Consider the following 25,749-nt stretch of genomic DNA (forward strand, 5'->3'; position numbering starts at 1 on the left):
GAATTTTATTTATCTAGCTTTCTCCGTTTTGTAATTATTGTGTTCACTTATATTCGAATAGTAGGGCAGACAAGATGGAGTTTGCTCAAATTTCGATAGAAATCTACAAATTCGGTGTAAAGATCGTATACCAAATTTCAACGGTCTAGCTCAAAATGTTTTTGAGTTTTCTTTGCTTTCTTGTGTGTTGTTTTTGTTTGTTTAGTTTGTTCATCTACAGACAGATTACATTTTCTAAAAATGTGATTTTTGAACTCAAAAAGGTCTGAAAGCTGGAAATTCGTCAAAATCTCGATTTCCAATTTTTTTTTTTTTTTAATTATTATTATTATTATTACCTATGCTTTCTCCATGCTGCGGATACGAAAAAATAAAAATTGTATAAATAGCAAGAATTTTTCCAAAACGGAAAGTTCCATATTTGCCATTTTTTTTTTCTTTCGCGTTTCTATTTATCCTTTCTTTTTCTACGTCTTTTATAAATTAGTAGCCGCCTTTGGCGACCAGCCGGTTCGCCAATCTTAATGTTCGTTAAAATTTTAATAATTAAATATTTTATGCAATTCCAACTTTAATAGATTCTTCAGCAAAATATTTTAAAACTTCAAATTTTGATAGTCATATAATTCACTCATAATATTATAAAGGCCTTCAGTCATAACGTCATATGTATCTCTCTAATTTTCTGTTACCCCTCGTAGAATTTATGCTTTAAATTAAAGTGTAAATGATTAATCTGCAATTAATATAATAAAATTTTTTACTGAAACAAAGCAATTTTTTTTAATAATATGATTACTGATAATAGAGTCACTGAGCGTTTAAACTTTATGGGCACTAAAGAATATCTTTCTTAAGTTATGTAATATCTCAAGAATTTGTCAACAAAATTTTCTCAGATTCATCATGAACAGATCGATTTATTAACAATGTTTCATTTTAAATGCATCAAACTTTAAGAAAATAAAATGAATCGTTTAAAATAATCGGTCGAAAACAGGTTTAAAAAACTACTTAAAAAACGATGTACTTAAAACTATAAGCATATACAAAAAATATATAACTAACATAAATACAATTTACTTACAAAACCATGCAACTAACCTAAAAATAATTTAAATCGTCCTTTGATAACGGTTGTCATGGCAACAATCAGAATGCGCATGCGTGAATTTTCTACGCCAGCTCAGGTAACGCAAATGCGTGAATTTTCTTCGCCAGCTCAGGTAACGCAAATGCGTGAATTTTTCTACGCCAGTTGGGGTAACGCTATGCAGATTATACATTTTTAATTTCCTTTATTATGTGTTATTTTAATTCAAAAGTACTTCAGAATGAATCTGAAACATGGATTAATTAACAATGTTTAATTTTAAATGCATAAAACATTAAGAAAATAAACAGAATCGTTTGAAACAATCCGCCGAAAAATATTAACCCTAGCCTCATTACTGTTGGGAGAAAAAAAACTGAAGCCTTACTCATTTGGCGGAAAAGTTGGCGGTGGGAAAAATGGAAGATTTTTTTGGCAAGAAAGTTAGTTTTTAATTAATAATTAAAATTCTAATTAAAAATTCGAAAAAAGGAACCCCAGGTGCACATTCCGAACCTCCAAGGTATACATGTACCAAATTTGGTAGCTGTAGGTCAAACGGTCTGGCCTGTAGAGCGCCAACACACACACACACACACACACACACATTGAGCTTTATTATAAGTATAGATTATATTTTTTCACAAATAAAAATTAAGATTTAGGATCCATACTTACAATAAGACATTTAAAGCCAAATTGAATTTTAAAAAGTTCGGAAACGGTTTCTTCGAACAAAAGCTGGAAATAACGTATGAATCACTGGCAAGTTTAATTCCGCTTCTTATAAACGATTTCCAGTTTTCCCGAGAACTTCTATTGCAGTAAGAATCAGCGAAACATTATTTTTTCGTTATTTGATTTATATTATTTCTTACGAACGAAATTAATAGGTCGTGTTTTGATTCAATAATTTTTATGTGGAAAGTTTTAGTCATTACGCAGAAATTTTATTTCATATATAAAATCTATTTCTCCATTGAAATTTCCTGATTCTGAAAAAAGCTCACTATATGTCTTTGGAGTTAGATGGGTTTAAATCTATCCCATTTTTAACCTAGCTTTTTATGTATCATAAAATCTGTTTTAAACCATCAAAAAATGAAAACCCTACTCCTAGTTCTATTGTTTAATATTTTATTTAAATTTTTCATCCAACTGACAATGTTTATACCCCAATGATAAATATGTAAAAAAGTGAAAACAAAAATATATATATATAAATCAAAAAGTATTAATGAAATATTGGCGCTACTGTAATTAAGTTTGTGTGGTTCAGTTAATTTTGTCTTTCATAACGGTTTAAATTGTTTCTTTTCTAAAAATTTATTTTATATATTGTATAAATTGTTTTATAATAAAATAAAATATATTATTTGGTGATTTATAATAAATTTGAAGCTGAATAGGTGATGGAAATGTATCTATCCCACCAAACAAATTATTAAAAATAAAATAATAAAAATTATTAATTAAATTTATTTGCAAATTTATAACGTATTATTTGCTCCTTATATAAAGCTCTTTTCCGTTTAAGTTCAATATGGAAAACATGAACGCATGAGAATTGCTATTTAAAGATGATATTAAACTTTTATTATGAATTGAAATTGTATGATATAAATGCTACTATGTTTTTATCATCTTGAATAATATTCTTTGTTAAATAATTAAAGTGCGCATTTTTCTTTCATTTTTACTTTCTCGTATACGTAACACAGAGAAAATATAGTAATTGTCAAAAAATTCGAATTCCAGATTTTGACGAATCCCCACGTTTTAGACCCTGAGTTCGAAAAACACATTTAAAGAGCATATCGGTCTTTCTGTGTGTGACAATGATAACTCAAAAACTTTCTGAGCTAGATGATTGAAATGCGGTATACGGTTTGTACACCAAATTTGCATATTTCTCTCAAATTTTGAGTAAAATCTGATCCGGATGCCCGAATATAACACGATAATTACAAAACGAAGAGAGCTGGATAGATAATATTTGGTACGTTGATTTAACATCTATAATGTAAACACCTATCAAATTTTGAACCAAATCTAACAAGGAACTGACCATCTGTCGGTCTGTAATTTCAGAATCATCTTAACGTGATAACTCTAAACTAATGACTTAATATAACAAATTTGATACGAGATTTTGTGACTGCAAGTGCAGTTTAGAATCAAATATTGGTTTTAATCGGTTGAGAAAAATATGTCTAAAACACAAATTCGGTTTTTGGATACTATTAAACGCATGCCAAAAATTAATTGTCTCAGAAGATTCAATTAAAATGCTAAATTCTCGCAAAAAGTTAATATTTTGTAACTATTGTAAGCCAATGTGTACTCAAGAATGACTTCTTAATGAGAGAGTGAGAAAGTTGTGTGGAGATCACTCGAGCTGGTTTATATTACTAAATTTCTGAACCACTTCAATTCTTTTTTTTTAATGTTGTGTATCTAAAAGAAATATTCGATATGTTGCACAGTGATTCCATTGAATTTATTCAAACAAACGTATATTATAAGGTCGCTGAATTTTAGTTGTCTGACGAACTTCAAAAAAGAATATTTGATACAGATTTTACTATATCGATAATTTATTTTTAATGTAAAATTTAAATAAAAAATATTTTGATATAGATTTTAAGTTAATGATAAGTTATTTATTATGATTAAGTTATTAAGTTAATGATAATGATATTTATTATGATATTAAGTTAATGATATTTATTATGATATGAAGTTAATGATATTTATTATGATATTAAGTTAATGATATTTATTATGATATTAAGTTAATGATATTTATTATGATTTAGTTATTAAATTAATGATAAGTTATTTTTGATATAAAACTTAAATAAAAAATATTTGGATATAAGTTTTACTTGCGCTTTCATACATGTATCATTTAAAATTTTGGTTTCGTAACAATAATTTTAAGTTATAATAAATTCGACAATATTCAGTGAAAAATAATTTATTGGTGGATAAATAATAACTCGGTTTTCACAGTAAAAAGAAACAGTACAAATTTGTAAATTCACAAAAATAAAGGAATAAATAAACAAATTTAGGTATCTAAAAATTAAAAATTCAATTTTAAAAGTAAACACCACTGTATTGATATTTATTTAAAAATGTTAAATTTTTTTGTGAAAAATTTAGGTTGTAAAACGGCACAAGAACAATTAAATAAGCTTGATTATTAGTTTTCAAAAGCAAAAAGCTTTGTGATTTTTGTGAAACAATTCAGTTGTTTTAAGTAGCTTTTCAAATGATAAATAAATAACAAATATCTCTTATTATAACTGGTTTTTTTCAAATTACATAATTTTATTCAATGTATAAAATTTTTATGTTATTTATTTTGCATTTTATACTTACATATTCACAAAAAGATTTGAATTTAGCAAAATTCAAAATTCATTTTCAAACATTTGAATAAATAACAATAAACTATTATTTTATTTTGTAGCAAATTTCATCACAGATTGTTTTAATTTGATATAATTCTTTTTTCAACAAAATACTTGCAGCTTAAAACATTTTATATCATAAAATTTTCAAGGAACAAATTTAACATTTTTATAAACACGTATTTATTGCTTATACATATATAAGATTGCAGCATTCTTCATTCGTTTCAAATATACACTATTAATCGTATTCTTCCGTCTGTTATTTAAGTCACGCATTTCCGTGTGAACGAAATGAAGTCATCCATGACGCTTGACCAAATGCTATTATTCATTCAGCAGTAAGGGGAAGAACGAAAATGAGCGTGATTTAAAAGATTCTGAAAATGGCTTGAGGTAATGCTTTAAACTCTTGTAAACTGCACTTGAGAAAACAAAATGGCGAATCCCGAATAAATTGTTTATTTCTATTGGAATCTAAAACTCATAAAGTAATAATTTTTTATACAAAAGATGGTGAAGATTTTTATTAAATAGGAAGATTTTTATTAAGTGCCATTATGTTCCACAATTGTCATATCCTCTTTCTGAAAGAGATTATTAGAATTAACAATATTAATCCTCTCGTGAAACATAATTAGTTCATCAATAAAATAGAATAGATAGCGTGACATATTTCTTTTTAACACTTTCATAGTGAATATTAGAATTTAGGTTAATGAGTGATTTATCTTGCTGTCGTGACAAAACGTCAATAAGTTCAATATTTTATCTTCCAAAGGTTATTTTTCCTTCGATGAATAAATGGTTTTCTTTACAAAATATTTAACAATATAGATAATGTACGGAAAAGTATATGTGAACTGTGCCAAATATAAATCTCAGCATTTAAGTTTGTCAACAACTGCTGCCTCACAAATGGAACAATTACAACAACAACAAAATTCTCATAAAATGCCATAGTCTAATGAATATTTGCCTGTTCATCATGGTAATATTTTCGGTTAATAAATATGATAAAGTCTTTCTTTAAAGAAATCTTTTTAGTAAATGAGTTAATATCAATAAACAATAACATATACAAACATGATAAGAAAAGCTATAAAAAGGAACTATGGGTAATATCATTGTCATCTGAAAGAAAACGATCAAACAGAAACTTATTATTCTACTAACGTAGCCTTCAACACACATGATAATTTGCCACCATTTGATAATAAAAACATTTTTAAAGATATATTAATGTTAAAAATATTTATGTAATAAAAAGTATACACCATTAATTTATTTTTTTGTAACGAATATCTGTTTACAATTTGCTGATTTCTAGTGTTTTTGTATTAATGTATATGATAAATTTCATTAATGCGCACCTTTAAAATTAATTTTTTAATTGCCATTTTAGTTTTAAAAATATATGATCTTATGTTTTAATTCAAAAATAAAGGCAGTTTTATTTTGATATAAAGATAAAAGCACCTCTACATTCGTGTGTGAAAGTGAATTCGAAATAATGTGCATCTGCACTTTTCGAAAACCTCCAATAGCTGCTGTGTTAGCTAAAATCCACGTTGTAAATCACGTGTTGAAAGAATAAAATCTACTATCAAACTCCCCCCCCCTCCCTTTTTTTGAATGCACCACTTTTGCGTGTAATAATTCCAGCTGGTCATGGTTTGGAAACTGCTAAAAAAATTCATCTTTAAAATGTTAATGTTAATAATATTTTTTCCTGTTTAAAGATTAAAGATCATTTGGCGAGATAAAGTAAAAGGATTTTGTATTTTACTACGACTACATTTCTTTCAAATTGTATTTACATTCCGACCTTATTCTCTTTATTTCTTGTATATATATATATTAAAAGTACTTTTCTAACTATCCAATCGAACGTTACTTATTTATTATGGTATAAGGCAGGTATGGCTTACTGTTAAGGTTTCAGGTTCGATAAAACTGGTCTGATATACCGGAAGTTCCGCCGTATATGTGACTGGCGAACACTAAATCTGTCGTCTTCATTTTACTGTGGTAAAGAAATTTGGAGAATAGGGTTAACTTTGTAGGTGCTGGCTCCATTATATGACCTTAGTTCAAAATTACGTAATCCGTTTCAGAATAATCTTTGGTTAGCTTTAAAACAGGAAGTTAAACTAAATTGAAATGAGTCAATTTCCATGTGTTAAGTCAATTATTCAACTATCTAATGGTTTTAATAAGCTGTAATTGCATATCAATCCCCACAATTGTTTTGTGAACATCTCTGAGAGTACAAAAAAAAATCTATATTCTGAGAAATTGAATTTATTAGCTTATTGAGAATAATTTTAGTGTTTAAAAACATAGATTGTTCCATTCATATCTCAAAAAGTTTTTTTTAAAATTTTATTTTAAGAAGTAAATAATTACGATAATAAAAGTTATAAATTTCTTTTGAAAATATGATGATTTATTATTGTTATTACTTGCTATTATTTTAGCACGTAATGACAATAAACTTCTTCACTAGAGACAGCTGCGATCAGTATTCAATATTGTGAGTTGGCTTTGTAACGAGATTTGACAAAAGAAAATTTCTTCAAAAAAATCATATACAAAAGTGTGACATATTAATACAATAGTTAAAAAATAACTTTTTCCCTAACAAAAATTTGCTAAAATAAAATACTATTCTAAAAAAATGAATTTCTATTTCACCATCATACCAGAAGTATTTTTTAAAAAATAATGTAAGTAACAAAGTAAAACACACATAAAAAAAAAACAAGGTTCCACGCACAAAAAATAACAGTGTTGGGCAATAAGTTAAAACGTCTTCTTCTTCCATCCATCGCACATTTTAAACATTCATTTAACATTTAAAAAAACTCTGAAAGAACAGCATAACATATCACACAAGATTCAAGAAAAACACCACAATTTTCTCAATCCTTTCTTTCGTCTTTTCTGACTAGACGAGCACTTCTTGTGGTTTGGATCACAGTTGGATTTACCCTGAGGACATACGCCATTGCTCATGGAATCGAACTTGGGAGTTCTCAAGGCAGCCATCAATGCCGTATCGAAGACCTCCTTCAGATTTCTTTGAGTCATAGCAGAGCATTCTATGTACGCTACAGCACCAATCTTAGCAGCAAGGTGCTTGGCTTGCTGCACACTCACAGGTTCTTCTTTGTATTCGGCAAGTTCAATCAGAACATTAATGTCCGTTCTGAGATCGCTTTGGGTTCCCACCAACACTATGGGTACCTTTGGACAGTAATGCCTTACTTCATATATCCATTTTTCGAATATGTTGTAGAAAGAGGTAGGGTAGACCACACTGAAACAGAGGAGGAAGACGTCCGTGTGAGGATAGCAGAGAGGACGCAAAGCATCGAAATCATCCTGCAAGAATAGAAAATTGTCAATAATTTTTTAATATATTAGATGCCAAAATGTCTGTTTAATCTATATTAGACATCTAAATATGATTCCACTTATAAGAAAGATTTTTAGAGTGTTCCAAACCTAATTTGTGTGTTTATTACCAAATGATTCAAAAAGCTTTTGTATTTGAAAAGTTTGGTAAAAACCTTTTATAAACAGAACATGAGATTTGCTTGAATGGTGAACTGTTGGTATTGTTATCTCTTTAATCATTCAGAATAATATGTAGTTGCAAAACTTTATTTCATTAATTGATTCTGCAGAAGGAAAGTAATCATCAGATGAATATTTATAGCATATATGCTCCATTCAATATATTTACCGAGACTGTTCCTACATATTCTATGAATGTGTATCGGATACCTAAATATGATTCTGCTTATAAAAAATGTTTTTAGAATGTTCCAAAATTGAATTTGTATGTTTATTACCAAATGATTCAGGAAACGTTTATACTTGAAAAGTTTGGCAAATACAAAAAATGTTTTTAGAATGTTCCAAAACTAATTCGTATGTTTATTACCAAATGATTCAGGAAACGTTTATACTTGAAAAGTTTGGCAAAAACCTTTGATAATCAGCGCGTGAGATTTGCTTGAACTCTAAACTGATATTGTTTTCTCATCAACTATTTAGAATACTGTAGTAGTTGAAAAATATATTATTTCCTTATTTGATTCTACAGAAGTAAGATAATGTTTGCAGTTGGATATTTACAGCAAATATGCTCAATTCAATACATTCACAGAGATTGCCACTCAAATCAAGCATTAATTTACTCAAAATAATGAAATTCAAAGTGTCATAATTCTATTAGTTTTTGTCGTCGAAGAATAAAATTTCTTTATTTAAAATGCAAGAGTATAAAGAATATTTTATCAACAATGACAATTAGGATTTAGGGGATATATAAAAAAATGTAGACATCGTAATTTTCTGCGCCATATTTATTGGATAAAATAGCCTGAAACATAATTCTTTACATCTTTTAAAACATTTTTCCCAATTGGAAATATATTTTATCTTCAATGATTTAGAAATTAATTGTTAGACAAAATTAAAGTGAACACGCTATGTACTAAATCAGCAATAATAAAAAATGTACCCAGCTTGCAGAATTTATTTTATAATTAAATAAAATAGAAAATTTAATTTCTTGTGCAATGAGCTAGTAGAAACTTCCATTCATAAGCCTCATAATGATGATAAAAAAAAACTGTAAACAAATAATTGATGAAAATAAAATTTTTGGCAAGTCTTTCTTTCGTATTAAATGACAGAAATTGGAAATAAATTTTTAAGAAATTAATATAATTTACATTTTCTAAAAGCATTGAGTATATTATGTTTTATATTTAAATTGACACTGTATTTCGACTTTGATAACTCAGACCATTTTGATGATTATGAATCTAAATATATATTCTAATACATAAAATCTGATAAATATACTTTAAAATGTATGTGGATTTTCTGCATGAAATATGACTTTGAATTTAAATGAACAAAATCTAGTAGTTAATAAATAAAGTCAAAAGTTAAGTAAAGTTAATAAAGTCAAATAAATAAGTCTCTTATCATCCAAAATAATAATACATCATTTTTATGCTTTGGAGCAAGTTTATTACGCAAGATCGTGTTGTAAGATTCTCTTAAATAAGTTCTGTCAGCATTTATGCAGATTTTGTTATACAAAATGTTGAAGAAGAACAAAGAAGAAATACATCGTTAGTCGTATGTAATAAATACATAAAATTAAATGTCTGCGAACATTTACAGTGTTCAGGTTATATACTGGATTTTGACTTATGAAAATGCATTGAAATTTGGTCACGTTTTCATTTTTACTGCCTCAAGTGTTCTATAAAACGAACAAAAATTTGGGATTTAAAATACATTAAATATTTATTTCGCTGGGCACATTATTCGAAACAATTGCTGACTCTTGTTAAAAGGAAGAAAAACACCACGCAATGACTTTGAAAAATTGACATTTTCATTATATGCCCTTGGGAAATTCTATTTCATTTAATTTAAGAATGGGACCCCTGATTTAGACTACATATTAGAAACATACGAGAACCATTTTTTTTCAAGCTCCGATGGACCATAAAAATGGCAAGAGTAGAGAACAAGATGAGTTTATTATGAAAGTTATATGCAATCATTATTACGTTTCGACGTCATCGCCGAGAAGATTAAAGTATTTGTAATATCGGTGAATCAGGTTTCCTACTCCTTCTACGAAAAATGTTATCTGAAGTGATGTGAGATTTGATTTAACGTTCCTTTGTAGTTCATCTCTATTTTGGAATTATTATCTAGGTCTTCTAGGAAATTCTTAAATTCAAGAAAGAAACTTAAATCACTCGGCTCTAAGCCGCATTCTCTATTGAAAGAAACAAAAGCGCAAAACTTTCGTAACAGATGATATTGTTCAATGAGTTTATAAGATCATTCAAAAGAACGAGCACCCACCGACCAGAATGAAATTTTGGCATTCTCGACGGAGGGTGAATGTTTAGGCTTATCTGTTCCCTATTCTTTCCTTAAAAGACTTAGAAAAAAAGAATATTCAAAGAACTTCAAGATGAATAAGGTACTTCAAAGAATCTAAGGACCATTTCGCATCACTGGCAGTAAGGTTCTGCGAAGAGGAGACAGGAAACATGGTCCACAGCAGAAAACCTTGCTCAACGAGTTGATTAAGCTGTCCGAAAGAAATGAGCTAGCTGACCAGAATGCCAAAATTGCATTCTGGTTGGAAGACGAATGTTTAGGCATTTCTGTCTTCTGCTCTTTCCTTTAAAAGAATATTCAAAGAGCTTTCAGAGGAACGAGGAACCTCAAAGAAGCCTAAAGACCATCGCACATCACTGGCAGTAAGATTCTGCAAAGAGGGGACAGGAAACCGGGTCCACAACAGAAAACCGTTTTCAACGAGTTGATGAAGGGTTCGAAAGAAACTATAATTATCACTTTGGAATGTGAATATTTTGGCATTCCTATTCCTTCCTTAAATGGAAATTCGAAGGAATTCCAGGCAAATAAAGAACTTCAAAAAAAAAAAAAAACTAAATACGATCTTACATGACTGGACTTCTTCGAAGAGAGAGCTTTAAACCTGGTCCACGAATATGAAAAATGCCAGAATTTACAAGGCCGCTTTGGCGAAAAATAACCAACATGGTGTTTAATTTTTCATAATAAATTGCTTTTATTCTCTATACTTATTTCTTATGATCCATCAGAGCTTGAAAAAAATCGGTCTTCGTATTTTGCTGCTAAGTTTTTGACCTTCTACAAATGCGCTTTTCTGAAACCAAGCAAACAAGTCAAATTTATATAGGGCCAATAAGAGAAGAAATTAGAATATCATGTTATGGTTATTCCTAGAAGCCTTTTAGCAAACTGACAAACTCGCAATCTTAAGTGGTATTCGCTTCAAAAAACCATGTCTATCTCTTTTAAACGATGAAAAGCGATGATAAGCAAGAGGATAAAAGGATGATAAGGAGTAAAAAAAAACGCTTTCTCAGGTTGTTGTTTTTTTTGGTAAAGTATATATACATATATGTAATGATATTTTAAACTTTAATTTCAACTTAATTAATTTCCAAGATTTTATTTTAATTTAGCCCAGAGTAACTTCATTCTAGAATATTCTCTTATTTCGTGATCCAATTCCGCTTTCTCTACTTAATTCATTCAAGAAAAGCTTTATAAAATTGCTGAATCGACTAAACGCCAACACTTTCACACGCTCGGCGTGAAGGGGTAAAAAATGTCCAGTAAGCACATTCTTTCTTAAAAGATCCCGGTGTTTCCCTTACATGTGATGGACATGAGTCAGAAATCCCTATCAGAATCTTATTAATATATTAGCACTATGAAGAAATATTTTCCCTATCAAAATCTAAGGTTATATAAGGCGAGGGATAATTTATTTCGCCCCTTCTTCCCCACTTCTGCTTTGTGCCACACTGTGGCGGACGCGCAATGTCCGCGTCTTTGCTTGTAAATAATCATGCTTTCCCGATGGATAAAAAAGAATTAAAAAAAAAGTCTCTTCACTGTCTTCAAAACTGCATCCTGCTTCACATAAAATAATGTTCACATATATTAGCTATTCTTTTCAAATATTGATTTTCTATTAGTTTTTTTTTAAGGTTTTAGCTCAATACTTGTGTAATAATTTCAATGTAATCCCAATGCGAAAAGTAATGCGAAATAATAGTTAATAGGTTTTAGTTCGATATGTGTGCAATAATTTCAATGTACATATATTGTATAATATTGTACGATTTTCAACAATATTCGCAATATTGTTTAATATAATTGAATAAATAATATAATATCGTATTATATTGTACGACATTCGATGCTACCTAAGATATTCTCTTAATAGCACAGAATGTACTACTAAGAGAACTTCTCTCTCTTCTACCATTTATCTATCATTTTCACCGCTATTTTAACGTAATAAAATATGACTGGCGCATGCGCAATTGCGTGAAAAGATTCTGTATCTGTGCATTAAACATATCTGACTTCTGATTGTTATTTCTTTTCATTTTCATTATGTTCAACCAATAAACTATAACAAAAAGTATTGAAAACGTCTATTTTTATTTTCGCCATATCAGATATAAACAAATAAAAAACGAAAATTTTTGAATAAAGCAATTTGAAAATTTCGATTCAATTTCTTTAGAAAAGTTTTGAGTTGCTCTGTATATCCTGATACGACTAATTTAAATAGTTATTTTAAAGCATGAATGTATTTGCTCCAGTACAAATTTCTTTATTTAAATCTTTCCTACAATACAAAATCACTAATATTTTCTTTGTGACTTCAATAGCTTTGTGTTAGGAAAAAAAAATATTGGTGATAACATTAAATACAAAAATTACGTGTACAAATGAAAAGCAAAATAACATATGCTCTAATCGTAATCCAATAGTTAATTTTTAAATCATTAGGAACAAACAAAATTTTCCAAGTCTTCAATTGAAAAAATATTGAAAATGATGTGAAGAATTAAATTTCATGTGATTTGAATCAATAAAGGAATTGATCAAAATATACGAATTCTAAATTTTTATATAGTCTCCGCTTTATTTAGTAAAATGTTGACAATACACAAGCAAATTGAAACATCACCATTTTAAATAAAAATAATTCCACTCTTCTACAACCAAATATAACCGAATTATTTTAGTCTCAACAATGTGCAACGAGAGGAAATGATCAACGGATCTTCTTTGCGGAGGGAATGGAAGTTGTTTAAAATCATTTAAATTGGTGATATTCAAAGCTTCATAACTCGGTCAGTTTTCGACACAGCGAATACGACTTTTTAAAATTGTTATATCTCATGGATATTTTCTAAAATTCGAGTAATTTGATCGGAATAAAGATTCGTAATTTTTTCAGTTACGAACAATATCTTTTATTGATTCATTCAACATAAAATAAAATAATTGATGTCATTGAAAGCATTTCTCCAGTTGGAAGTATATGCATATGTCAAACAATTAAGAAATTAACTGTTGGGACAGATAAAATAATACACCATAGATATCGAGATATGAATGTTACACAACACATTGCTGAAATTTATTCTGAAAAAAATTTATTATAAACCATCAAAAAAATATTACCTGGCCAGCAGTATCACAGATTTGCAGTTGTATAGGCTTGTAATTCACATTTACAATGACTGAAAAGATTAAAAAAATTATAGATTAACAAGGGCATAGAAAAATAAATGCATTAAATAAAATTTTATTACTATAAACCTATATAAATAAAATTTCGCTTCGCTACTATACAGATTAAGCCTTTAGTCAATGTAAATGTTGGACTTGAAACTTCCAAAACCAATATTTTTTTTTATCAATTTTAATTTTATTACAAAATAAGTAGTTTTAAATAGCAAATTTTGACAATTAAAGTAGAAAATTCTTAATTGCAAATTATTTTTTAAAATATTGGTATCAATATATTGCGTATAAAAAAATGCGCAAATGAAATTCAAAAATTATTTTAAACAAAATGATGAAAAAATGACGCAACTTCTATTAACAAAATCTAAAAAATATTTTATAAAAGGATGGGGCAATTTTTTAGAACTAAAAAACAACACATTTCTATTATAGAGTTATAAAATAACCTGATATAAAACTTGATAATTAATTATGAATGTTACTAGAATAATGCCCCAAAATCTATTGAACCAATACTTGATTTCAATTTGAAAAAGTTCGATCACTTTATAATTAATTGAAATACAGATTTAAATAATTTTCAAAATACCGAAAAAAAAATCTCGGGGGGGGGGGGAGGGACTCGGGACTTCTAACGTTGTAAAGCCCCTGGGCAATTTCTTATTTTGCTTGTTCAATAATCCGGTCCTAAAATTAATTATAAATAAGTGCTTTTTCAATGTTATGATTCATTATAAAATAAATTATTAACACAAAAATGAATTATTAAAGTTTAATTAGAAAACATTCGATAAGCTCAATGTTCATCTCTGAAGAAAATATAGTGGTTTCGTCCTATTTTGATCACTACTAAAATGTTGAATGTTGCTTAAAGGGAAAGATAACAAAATAAACAACATTGGCAGGTTGCGTTATAAATGCAAGAAGAAGAAAAAAATTAAACTGAAAAGTAAACACGAAGGATTAGAATAGATATTATTCTATAAATTCAGTGTTCATTTATAAGAGGAAAATATTGATTCTTTTTTCTTTTTTCTATATTGATCAATATTAAAATGTTGACCACTCGTTGAAGAAAAAAGGGAAACAAAAAACCACCGCCAAATTGCAAAATAAGCGTAAAAGAAAGAAGAAAATTAAATTGAAATATAATCTCTAAATATTCAATTCGTCTTCTCTAAATTTCATTGTTTATAATACAAATTATTAATTTTACTTTTTTTTTTTTGAACGTTTTAAGGATTTTGATATGAATGCCACAAAAAAAAGCCAATAACGTTTGGCTCGTTTGTTGGGAGAGGTTTTAAACAAATAAAACTGGAAAAGATAAACTTTAAATAAATAAACCTTTCAATCTTTCAAAATCCTTTATACGTAATTTGGTCTTGTAGTTTTCCTTATTAAAATGCTTTTAAAAGTCAAATTTTAACAGGCACGTAACGTGTATTATTTTAGAAATCTTACATGATCCTTTTCATTGTGCAAAGCACCTCGTCTATTAACACATTTGAAATTGAATTTTAGTTTGCAATGGAAAATCAGTAAATATCAACAATGATTTTTTAAAAATCAAAACATATTCAAGAAATATAAAGTAAAAATATGCATTTTTGAAAATTTGTGAGAATTATAGAATATATTTCACAATCAACGAAACAGAAGATTATTCAATAAAATGTTCTCTGATTCAACAAAAAAAAGTTGTCCATAATCAGAAAAAGATTTTCAAGCTAAAAAAAAAGCAATAATATATTTTGATACGTCCAATTATGTTACAGGAAATGGTAACAATGTTTAAATGTAGCCTAGCTGAATAATCTTTGTTCATCATTGTTTTCTTCTAATGTTAAATTTATACTATGGATATATTAAAATTTTTATTTTTAAATTCCTGAACATGGAAAAAAAACTTATATGATCATCAACAATGGAAGAAAAGCTCAAGATAAAATATTTTTAGCAACAAAGAAGATAATTTGGTAAAATGTGTTGCAAAATGGTTATACACTGGTAAAATGTGTTGCAGAATGGTAATACACTGGTAAAATGTGTTGCAAAATGCATTTAAAAATATTTTTTAATTAATTGAAATTAAACGAAAACAAGTGGTATGATTGAAACCATTAAAAAAAAATAGCTGTTTGCATTTTTGTATTGTATTTCTGAATGTTATGATGGGAAAATGTCAAAATTTAATTTAATTTTTTAATTAATTAAACTGTTTTTCAAATTTTTGAGATGAATATATATATTTTTTCACCCTGAAAATGTATATATGTGCTTTAATGGATCTGTAGATCATTAACACGCGCATGCTAATGCAAAAAGATATTCGTTTTATTATTAGTAGAGGGTTTTTTCCCCCTTTCCCATTCTTGTTCAGCACATGTGCATTTTATTCATTATCGTTAGGCTTTTTAATTCTTTTTTTTTAAATTTTTAAAGGAAAATGAATAATAGAATGATTTAGTTGAGGTTTAAAAAGGAAGAAAAATATATTTAAAATCAAAATTTTCTGTCGAAATTTCCACAAACTTAAATACATGCAATAGACTCTGACGTACATATTGTAGACGATTACGTATTTGGAAGCTACGTCAATTGATTCAGCTCTGCGGTTTTCCTTTATATATTTAACAGGTTTTTATTTGTTCACATTATTGTTCGATATTTTTTTTTCAGTTAAGGTAGATACTGCTTTTCTGAGTTAAGCAACCTGAATAGACAGGATATTTATTGAGAAGATTGGAAATAATATTTACTTGAAAGAAAGAGTGATAAAAATTATTTTCCTGCTTAGTTTCTATCTTGCCTTATAATGGAAATTTAATAATATTCAGAGATGTAAAATTATGTTATATATCTATTAATAATAAAGATGAATGTGTGTGCGTGTCTGTGTATATTGGCGGTTTTCAGGCCAACACACATGCTTTAGCGTTTGATCTACAGATATACTTTAGAGGATAGAAATGTGCTCCTCAGAACGATTTTTTAAAATTTTTAATTAGAATTTTAATTAATTAAAAATTAAGTTGAATTTTGGTATTTTCCCCCAATAACTCCCGAAAACTCGGACCGGTTGGTCGCCAAAACTAACTAGCATATCATATTTCAACAAAAATAAGACTTAACAATACACAACAAGATTTTTTTTAGATACAAAGAAAAATAAAAGCCCTTTCACACAATTAGAGTGTTTTTTCTGGACATCCTTATCAACTTACATGATATGAGAGCACTTTATTTTGTTACACTGAATAATAAACGCGTATTTAAAATATTTCAAACTCTTTTTTGTCATCTGTTGGTCCAAATTTGCTGTAAGTATACAATTTTGAGGCAAAGTTTTCAAAAAAAAAAAAAAAAAAAAAAAAACTATGTTTCTTGTTGTTTTTCGTATTCTTCATCGAGTTCATGTAAAAACAAATAGACGTATCGACAGAATTAGTGGATTTTGATTCAAAATTTTATTGAAATAATCTACAATTCAGGCGATATTAAATTTTATGCACCTTACTGGATTTTTGAGCCATTCTATTCATGTACATACAAACATATAAATAAACACATAATCTATCATTTAACGAATTTACTCCAGAGTTGGACACGTATATTTAATCCTGATTTAAGAAACATTATACTAAAATTTATCCATCATGCTACTTGTATTTTTGAGTTATCGTGCTGACAGGAAATAAATAGACATCTGACTCACTGAGGTACTATTATAAAGACGAATGTCAAATTTCAGTTTTCTACTTCTAATCTATATTGTTCACATTTATAAGGGCAGGTGGACATATAGATATTCTTTTAAAGAACCTCGTATAAGCACGCCAGCCACCACACACACACACGAGAAGTCTTCGGCCGGCGGGGTTCGAACTCGAAACCCAATGGACGCGAATTCAACGTTCTACCAACCAAAATACCCCTGACCACACACATCATTGTACTGAAAGCTACCAAATCATGCACAGTTACACTCTGTATTCCAAAGTTGTAGTACTTGAGGACTACACAAAAGGCCGGTCGATTATAAAATTGGATTAGTCTGGTTGCAAGGTAAATAAATCTATAAAAATATATATTCTATGAATTTTAAAATATTAAAATCAAAATATGTATTTACATTGGTTTATTAAAATCAATATTAAATAAATAAAATTATAATTAATTATTTACTTATATTTTTTTACTTATTACTTATTTATAATTCTATTTAAGATGTCTTGTAAAATAATAATATTTAATATTAAATTTGAATGAAGCTTTTATTTTCTTATAATCAATATAAATATTAACTGCTTTGATCTTAAATACGAAAAATATTAACTTATAATTATGAATAACTTTTCAAGAATTTGATTAATTTTTATGCTATACATGTTAAAAAAGGAATAGAAATCTATTTTCTTTTACAAAGTTATCAAACAAATTAACCGAAAATAAATCATTAACATCCTAATTGTGTTTAAAATTTGTTGAAATGTGAAGCTAAATTGTCTGGTTATTAAAAGAAAAAGACTTGTAATGTGATCGGCATATGGCCACAAAATGCCTAAATGTGCATTGTAAGAACCAGATTAAACGTTGGTAAAATGAATCAAGTAAATCAAGTTCGCCATAACGCAGACATACCATCACCCTTAAATGGACATTCCATTAATCAAGTCAAATCATCATTATGCAGAAATATCATTAACTTTTTAAAAACAGAATCTAGCCGCTTTCGACGATCAACTATTCGCCTCCGCATTAATAAATTATGTAATATCAAACAACTTTGATATTTACATCGTATCCATCCAAATGAAAGTGTTAGGTTAAATTATATTTGTACAATATAAATATAAAGCATTCTAAATAGTTAGCTTGGCATGCAAAGTAGCGGAATTAACTGCCGAATAAAGGGTGAAATTAGTCCAGTTATTGAGGCTGAGGGCTGTACGGAGATTTCATGTTGCGATATCTTTCGAAATGTGAAGGCGAAGGAGGTAGGTGCCCATTGATGACGTATCTAGTCATCATAAACTTTTATCTTGAAATCTGTGTAGTAGCGGGGTGGGGGTGGGCTTTGTTATGGTGGGTTCCTCCCCCCCCCCTGCAATGAAATGTTGAATGAACAATTATTTCTAATATATTTTTCGAAAATGTGTGTGTGTGTGGGGGGGGGTGTAGCTATCTAGGTAGGTAGGTGGCCATTCATGACATATTTAGAGATTATGAACTTTCTTTTGAAATAAAAATTATAGATATCGGGCCAGGAGTTGATAACTGGTTTTTCGCTTTTGCCAATTATTTTAAAGGTTAGATTAAAAAACAGCTGCACTATATAAAAACAAGAGGTATCTTGCATTAAAAAAAAACTAAAAGCAATTCTCAAATTGAAAATAGTTACATATACCAGATAATACTGAGCCTCGTTTGTCGGAAATTGCTGTCAACTTTTATAATACTTAAAAAGAAAACTGCTTTAAAGCGTTTTTACTTTCTCACACATGAAGTATAGAGTAAAAATTTTCGTCTTCAAAATACTTGAACTCGCGATTTTGACAAATCTCCAAATATCAGACCTCTCAGAGTTCAAAAACACATTTTTGCTACTATACATGTCTGTCTGTTGCGAAAATTCAAAAACGCTTGAATAAGACAGGCAAAATTTGGTGCATAGACTTTAGACCAAATTCATAGATATCTATCAAAATTTGAATGAAATCCATTCACAGAAAGTCTGTCTGTATACCTGTTCGATTACAAGTGAACTCGATAACTCCAAAATACAATGATCTAGGTAGATTAAATTTGGTACATAGTGTTACGGATTTCCCTCTATCACTTTCAATCCGTCGGGTTCGTTTACTTGTGTATATTTAGTGGTTGTGTATGGTATGAAGATAACACAACACAATGATCGGTCCTTTCAGTAGACGAACACACAACACGTTTATTGACTCTACGACACACAGGACAGCACAAAGACGACAACTATATACAGCATAGAGAAGACAATTATCTTCAGCCGAGATGGGCACACAGCAGCACGCAACAAGACTCTACTGCAGACAGTAGCGCACAGCTTAGTTCAGCACTAGCTTGACTCCGTCGCTGCTCTGCTAATCTCTGGAAGACCCGTTGTTTACCGTCGATTCCGACTACTACCCGGCAGCTACAGACTGCCTCCTATTATAGGTCTCAGGAGGCGGGGCTAGAAGCCTCTCATCCAATCAGGAACGTTCGAGGCGTATTTCGGTTCCCAATGGACGGATCGGGAAAATTCTCGATGTTTCGGGTATAATCTATTTTGGCGCCAAAGTTTTAGCCAAGTCGCCAAGTTTGTCGCCAAGCTCTGGAACCTCCGACGCGACACCCGGACTCCGTCCAATACAGATGACTGTAAAACAGTCTTTCTGATGATGGAACCAACTATGCTGGAAAGCAGCATCACAGATTCGTAACAATAGATTTAGTATCTAAAATGTAGATTTTTTTTCAAATTTTGAACCAAATCTGTCTAAGGTCTTCGCCATCTATCGATCTATTTTTTCGCATGCATGTAAACGGAATAACTGGTAAACAGAATGACTTGAATCAATAAAATTCGGTATATTATCTTATGACTGAATAAGTTGCAGTTTTGTGTCAATTATTGTTTTCATTCAGTCGGTAAAAATATTAGATTCACGACAAAGATCCATATTTCGTAACTATTATTCGCTAATGCCATTCAAGGAATTTGTGGCCTTACCGAAGATTCACAATTTTACGTTGAAGGAGGTTGATAATGCTGTTATTGAAGAGTATGCTAGTAAGCTTCAGGAAGATCTCTCCCACTGGTTTCTTACAATAATTTAAAAGTTCCTATTCCTTGTGAATTGTACACACTTGAAACTTCGAAACTCATTCAAAATATCGATTTTTTTTTTTTATTGCTGAATAATGTTCTCTGATCTTTTAGCTTTCAAACGATACCAACATGTTGTCAATATTCGAAATATTTCTCGAGTTATAATTATTTTTCTTGAAGTGCTTTCATTAAAAACTCTATTTACTGTGTTTTTAAAACTCATTTTGTGAAGAATGATATTTTTCCACTATGTTGCTTCATTCAAACAATCATAACTCAACAAGAAATGAACCAAATACAGTTATTATACCAAATACAATATCAAAATAATCTGTATGAAATAGCGGGTGTTTTGTGCCACAATGAAAGTTATATTTATAGAAATAAATTTTTAATAGCTGTTTAAAAGTTAAAATGACAGAAAAAATCTCGCTTTTTCTATTCATCGTTGATGAAAAAATTGTTTTAAAAAAACTAAACATTTTTATAAATTGTTAGAGGCAGACAACATGAAGACTAATATTAGGCATCATTTCCAACTAGAATTGTGTGTCTGTACAAATTAGAATTTAAGATATCATGCTTCAAAAAATAGGCTAATTAGCTCATTAAGTATTATTTATTTAATTAATAATTAGTGTAATATGGTTTTTTCTCACTGAAATGAGTTTAAACATAAATTAATAACCTACTGTGAAAAAACTGGATTTTAAAATTTAAAAAAAAAAATCTTCAAGTGTGTACGTACACCTTAATAAAATCCACATTTAAATAGGGTACGAAAGGCATTAATTTAAGCATAATATACTGCGCTACTTCTTTTATTGGCTGAATAATGGAAAGGAGATTTTAGGCTAATTAATACAGATTCTAGCTTCTTCCACCAATTTTCAATGGTTGAGAACCACTGCATTAGATATCAAAGATCCGGTTGCTTGTTACTCTATCATCTTCCATTAACAAGAAGTAAAAATATTATTTTTTCATCCTTTGCGTGTCATTTAGATGTATTGTTTTCGAGATTTATCAGATCCCATTAAAATGAATTATGCGTTCGATCCTAAATCTACAATGTGACAAACGATAATTCTTGTTTGTCTGTTATTCAAAGCAAGACAATAATAACTCATCATTTACCTAATAAGATACTTTTACTTTGACAAGACTACCATAATCTTTATCTGTACAACTAATAAAGATGCATGCGTGTGTGCATGCATATGTGGTTATGTTATTTCTATATAAATTTATCAGGAAATGTGACCTATAACTACTAAATTTGGCTTATATATAACTTGGTGGGTGAAAATGTGAACTTTGGAGCGATTTTTTGGAAATTTTAATTCATTTACGTTTTTTCGCGTTAACTCCTGAAAATGCTACAATATAACAATGATTTTTACATCATCTTAAAATTCAAAAAATATCTTTAATGTGATGCTAATTTAAGTCTTGTACATTTTTCCTGATTAATGCAAATTTTTTAAAATATTATTTTGTGCCTAAAATTTAAAAAGGAATTACATTGTTGCCCTGAAATTTAAATGATTTTCATTATTTCATCAAATATTCAATCGTGTAAATTTCTTCCATTGTTGAAAACCAAAGGTTTCTGTTTTATGTATGTGCATTTTATAAGGCGATTAAAAAAGTTAAGCCGGCGTCCTGGCATAGGGGTAGCGCGTCTTCCCCGTGATCTGGGCGTCCCGGGTTCGAGTCCCGGTTTGGGCATGGTTGTTCTTCTGTTGTTCTATCTGTGAGATGTGTGAATGTGCCCTCCTGTAAAAAGGGGTTGTGCAAGCGAATGAATGATGCGTGAGTGGCAAAGTCGTACTCTTGGCCCTAGTTGGCGCTGCTATAAAAAATAAGAGACGTTCCCCCTCAGGCTTAAATCGCTGTCTTCGTAACAGCGGGCTTGTCAGTGGCAAGTGCCATAAGAAACAAACAAACAAAAAAGTTAAATTACAGTACCGTGATATTCAGATGAACTGAGCAATCACATTTTTAATTGTAGCATGATGATATGGGACTGGTCCACATTAGAAAGATTCGGTACACTGTAAGCAGAATTTAACTAAGACAATTAAAATAACACGGTTTTAATGTCTGTCTGGTCCACATTAGAAAGATTCGGTACACTGTAAGCAGAATTTAACTAAGACAATTAAAATAACACGGTTTTAATGTCTGTCTGGTCCACATTAGAAAGATTCGGTACACTGTAAGCAGAATTTAACTAAGACAATTAAAATAACACGGTTTTAATGTCTGTCTGGTCCACATTAGAAAGATTCGGTACACTGTAAGCAGAATTTAACTAAGACAATTAAAATAACACGGTTTTAATGTCTGTCAAATCATATACATGAAGTTAAATATAATCAATATTCCCGGCTACTAGTCTCAAATAAAACAAATTTGCCGCGGAATTTTTTTTTTTTCCTGCGGCTTTTCGAATTATTAACTGAAATTTGGGAATTATATGAGTATTTCTTTTTCTTCTGTTTATAAGTAATTCTGAAACTAATAGCACACGTATTATTAATTTTATTTATTTCTTTTTTGTTAAAGTTTAGTAAGGGAGTTGCAGATTGATGAATCCATTACATTTGTACATCCACGAAATACAAATTGCGGTGAGTTGCTGGTAAGCCGAAAGGTGAGAATTCAATTTCGATGACAAAACATAAAAACCGATGTGAAAAACATTACACAGTGGAACAGTAGTGTCGTGGCTGGTTCGTGAGTGCTTTGAAAAAATAGGCAAATAGAAAACTTAACAAATTTATTGCAGATTCGTTCGAGTTACTCTGCTCAGTAACTCCTCCTCCAAGAGCCAACCAACACTCGAATGACCTCACTCTTTTAATTACACTCGCGCTAGTTGTCTAGCGCCATCTATGAACGTTTATTTCCTAACGCTTCAAAATCCAATCACTAAAAGTAGCTTTACAAACTCTCGAGAACCATTAAAAAGATAGCAAAATTAAAAGCTCGTTATACTTTTAAAAATGTTATGCCTTATGTTAACTTTCAATCCTTCGAAAACAAATACGGCACATGTAGAAAAGTGAAACGTATGCAGAAATCCAAAGTTAAAAAAAAAAAAAAAAAAAAAAAAGATGGAGGAGCTTTAAATGATTCTAACTTATTCCCAAAAGAAACTTGCACAGGCTCCTTCAAAATATCTTATAATAATAACTAAATACGGTGATTATGATTTTGCACAGAACAGTGTTTATTTACACCTAAGTTGTCAAAATGAAATGTAAGCACAAGTGCTAATAAACAAGTTTAAGTGGGCCAAAAAAAATGAATGTTTTTTTTTTTTTTTTTTTTTTTTTAAAGTAAGCTTTATTTAGAAAACTCCATATTAAAAACAACAAGAACAACAGCAAATGAAGTTTTCTTCTTGGCACTTGCCTTCTCTTCTCCCTGCTATCTTTACTATTTCAGGAGATATTTTGTTCGCAGTAGTTACTTTCAAAATTGACCCAAGGTGAATGTCAGAAGCCTTTTATCTGACAAGCTTATTTCTTTTTATGAGCGAAAATAATAGTTCATAAACTATTTCTAAACAAGAAACTGATTTTATATATCAGTTTTTGAATATTTTCAAATTTGACTGACAAATATTTGAAAATTCAGGTATTCCAACCTCAATGAATTTTGCCTTCAAACAACACTGAACATCAATTGCCGATTTTGTGCACTGTTAAGTACCACTTCTATATATACAGATATTTTTTTTAATTAATAAAGAAAATATTTATTCTAAGGATTTGTAATCTTCAAACTTAAGACTTAAATTTTTCCACATGTTTTCGATTTTCACATCTATTATATATTTATTTAATTGTTCATAATGCTGTAACTAGTGACAATAATGATGTATAAATAATTTTTTTACAGATTAGTTATAAAATTTTTATTAAAAAATTTTGTTTCATACCACTACGTTTGCTTGGCACCAAAGATATACGTTGTGCGCCACATGAGTTTGACACCTTTGCTTTACATACTACTTTTATTCTTTATTTACTCTATTACCAGTCTTAGTTTATAAATACAGTAAACCATGGTTTATAAATTTTTCATCTATATTTCGTGTACATGTATAAATAGTTTCATCACAGTTCCGATTCAATCGTAATCATTGTAAAGATGAAATACTTTGTTTCTGCGACACAAAGGTTGCAAATGTTTATTTATACATCCTTTCCGTTATTGAAAGCTGTAATCGCTTGAGAGTAAGCATCATTTTCAAGGAGAATGTAAACTATGACACCGATAGCATGACTTCGGAATTACTCACAACTTAAGAATTAGTAGAAGAAAATTATCTGTTGCTAATTTAAATGATGATGAAGAACATTTTAAAGAGGCCACTGACTCATTCGAAAAACTTTGAAATCATTTTGTTCCTTAAAGCATTGTTGAAAAAATATTCAGTGAACTTAATTTGACTTATAAATTTGTATTTAACATGCATAGACAATCTGCACGTAAAAAGACAATTAAAGATTTTTCAAACGAACGCTTACCCGCATGCATATTAATTGTATACTAGTCGTATACTATTTTTGCTCATTATATGTGATAAAAGTATAATTTTGCTCATTTTTTTTCTCGTATACGTAGTATAGAGAAAGTATAGTAATCCTCAAAAAAAATTCGAACTCGAAGTTTTGATGAATCTCCACGTTTTAGACTTCTCTGAATTCGAAAAACACATTTTTGGAAAATGTCCGTCTGTATGTCTCTGGCAATGATAACTCAAAAATGTTTCGAGATAAATGGTTGAAATTTGGTATAGGTCTTTACACCGAATTTGTAGATTTCTATCAAATTTTGAGTACACTCTGTTCAGAGGAATTTCGTCTAAACGATAAGATAAAATTCGGTAAATAGATTTAACATGTATAGTGTAGATACCTGTCAAATTTTCAGCCAAATCCATCTACAGGTTGTCTGTCTATCAGCCTGTACATTCAGTAACATTTAAACGTGATAATTCAAAAATACAGTGACTTAAATATGTCCAATTTGGTATGGGATTTTATGACTACAAGTACAGTTTTGTATCAGAATTTTGTTTCAGTCGGCTGAAAAAAACGCGTCTTAAACTCAAATTCGATTCTTGGATACTATTAGCCCATGCCAATTGCCAAATAACTCGCCAAGGATGACGCTATAGATTCAGTAAAATGCTAAATTTAAGCCAAAAG

The 25,749-nt window shown here is 29.3% G+C and overlaps 1 protein-coding gene across 1 annotated transcript in view; it reads right to left on the reverse strand.

The window, feature by feature from the left end:
* Positions 1–4,375: 4,375 nt before the first annotated feature.
* Positions 4,376–25,749, reverse strand: part of LOC129976135 (rho-related GTP-binding protein RhoU-like) — a 32,376-nt gene continuing 11,002 nt past the window's right edge. The window contains exons 2-3 of the mRNA XM_056089544.1: positions 13,606–13,664; positions 4,376–7,899 (exon numbers count right to left, since the gene is read on the reverse strand). Of these exons, the coding sequence (XP_055945519.1) occupies positions 7,414–7,899; positions 13,606–13,664 (545 nt within the window). The 3' untranslated portion in view covers positions 4,376–7,413. The remainder of the gene's footprint in view (positions 7,900–13,605; positions 13,665–25,749) is intronic.

Source organism: Argiope bruennichi, chromosome 7 (assembly GCF_947563725.1).
Source record: "Argiope bruennichi chromosome 7, qqArgBrue1.1, whole genome shotgun sequence".
Lineage (NCBI taxonomy): Eukaryota > Metazoa > Arthropoda > Arachnida > Araneae > Araneidae > Argiope > Argiope bruennichi.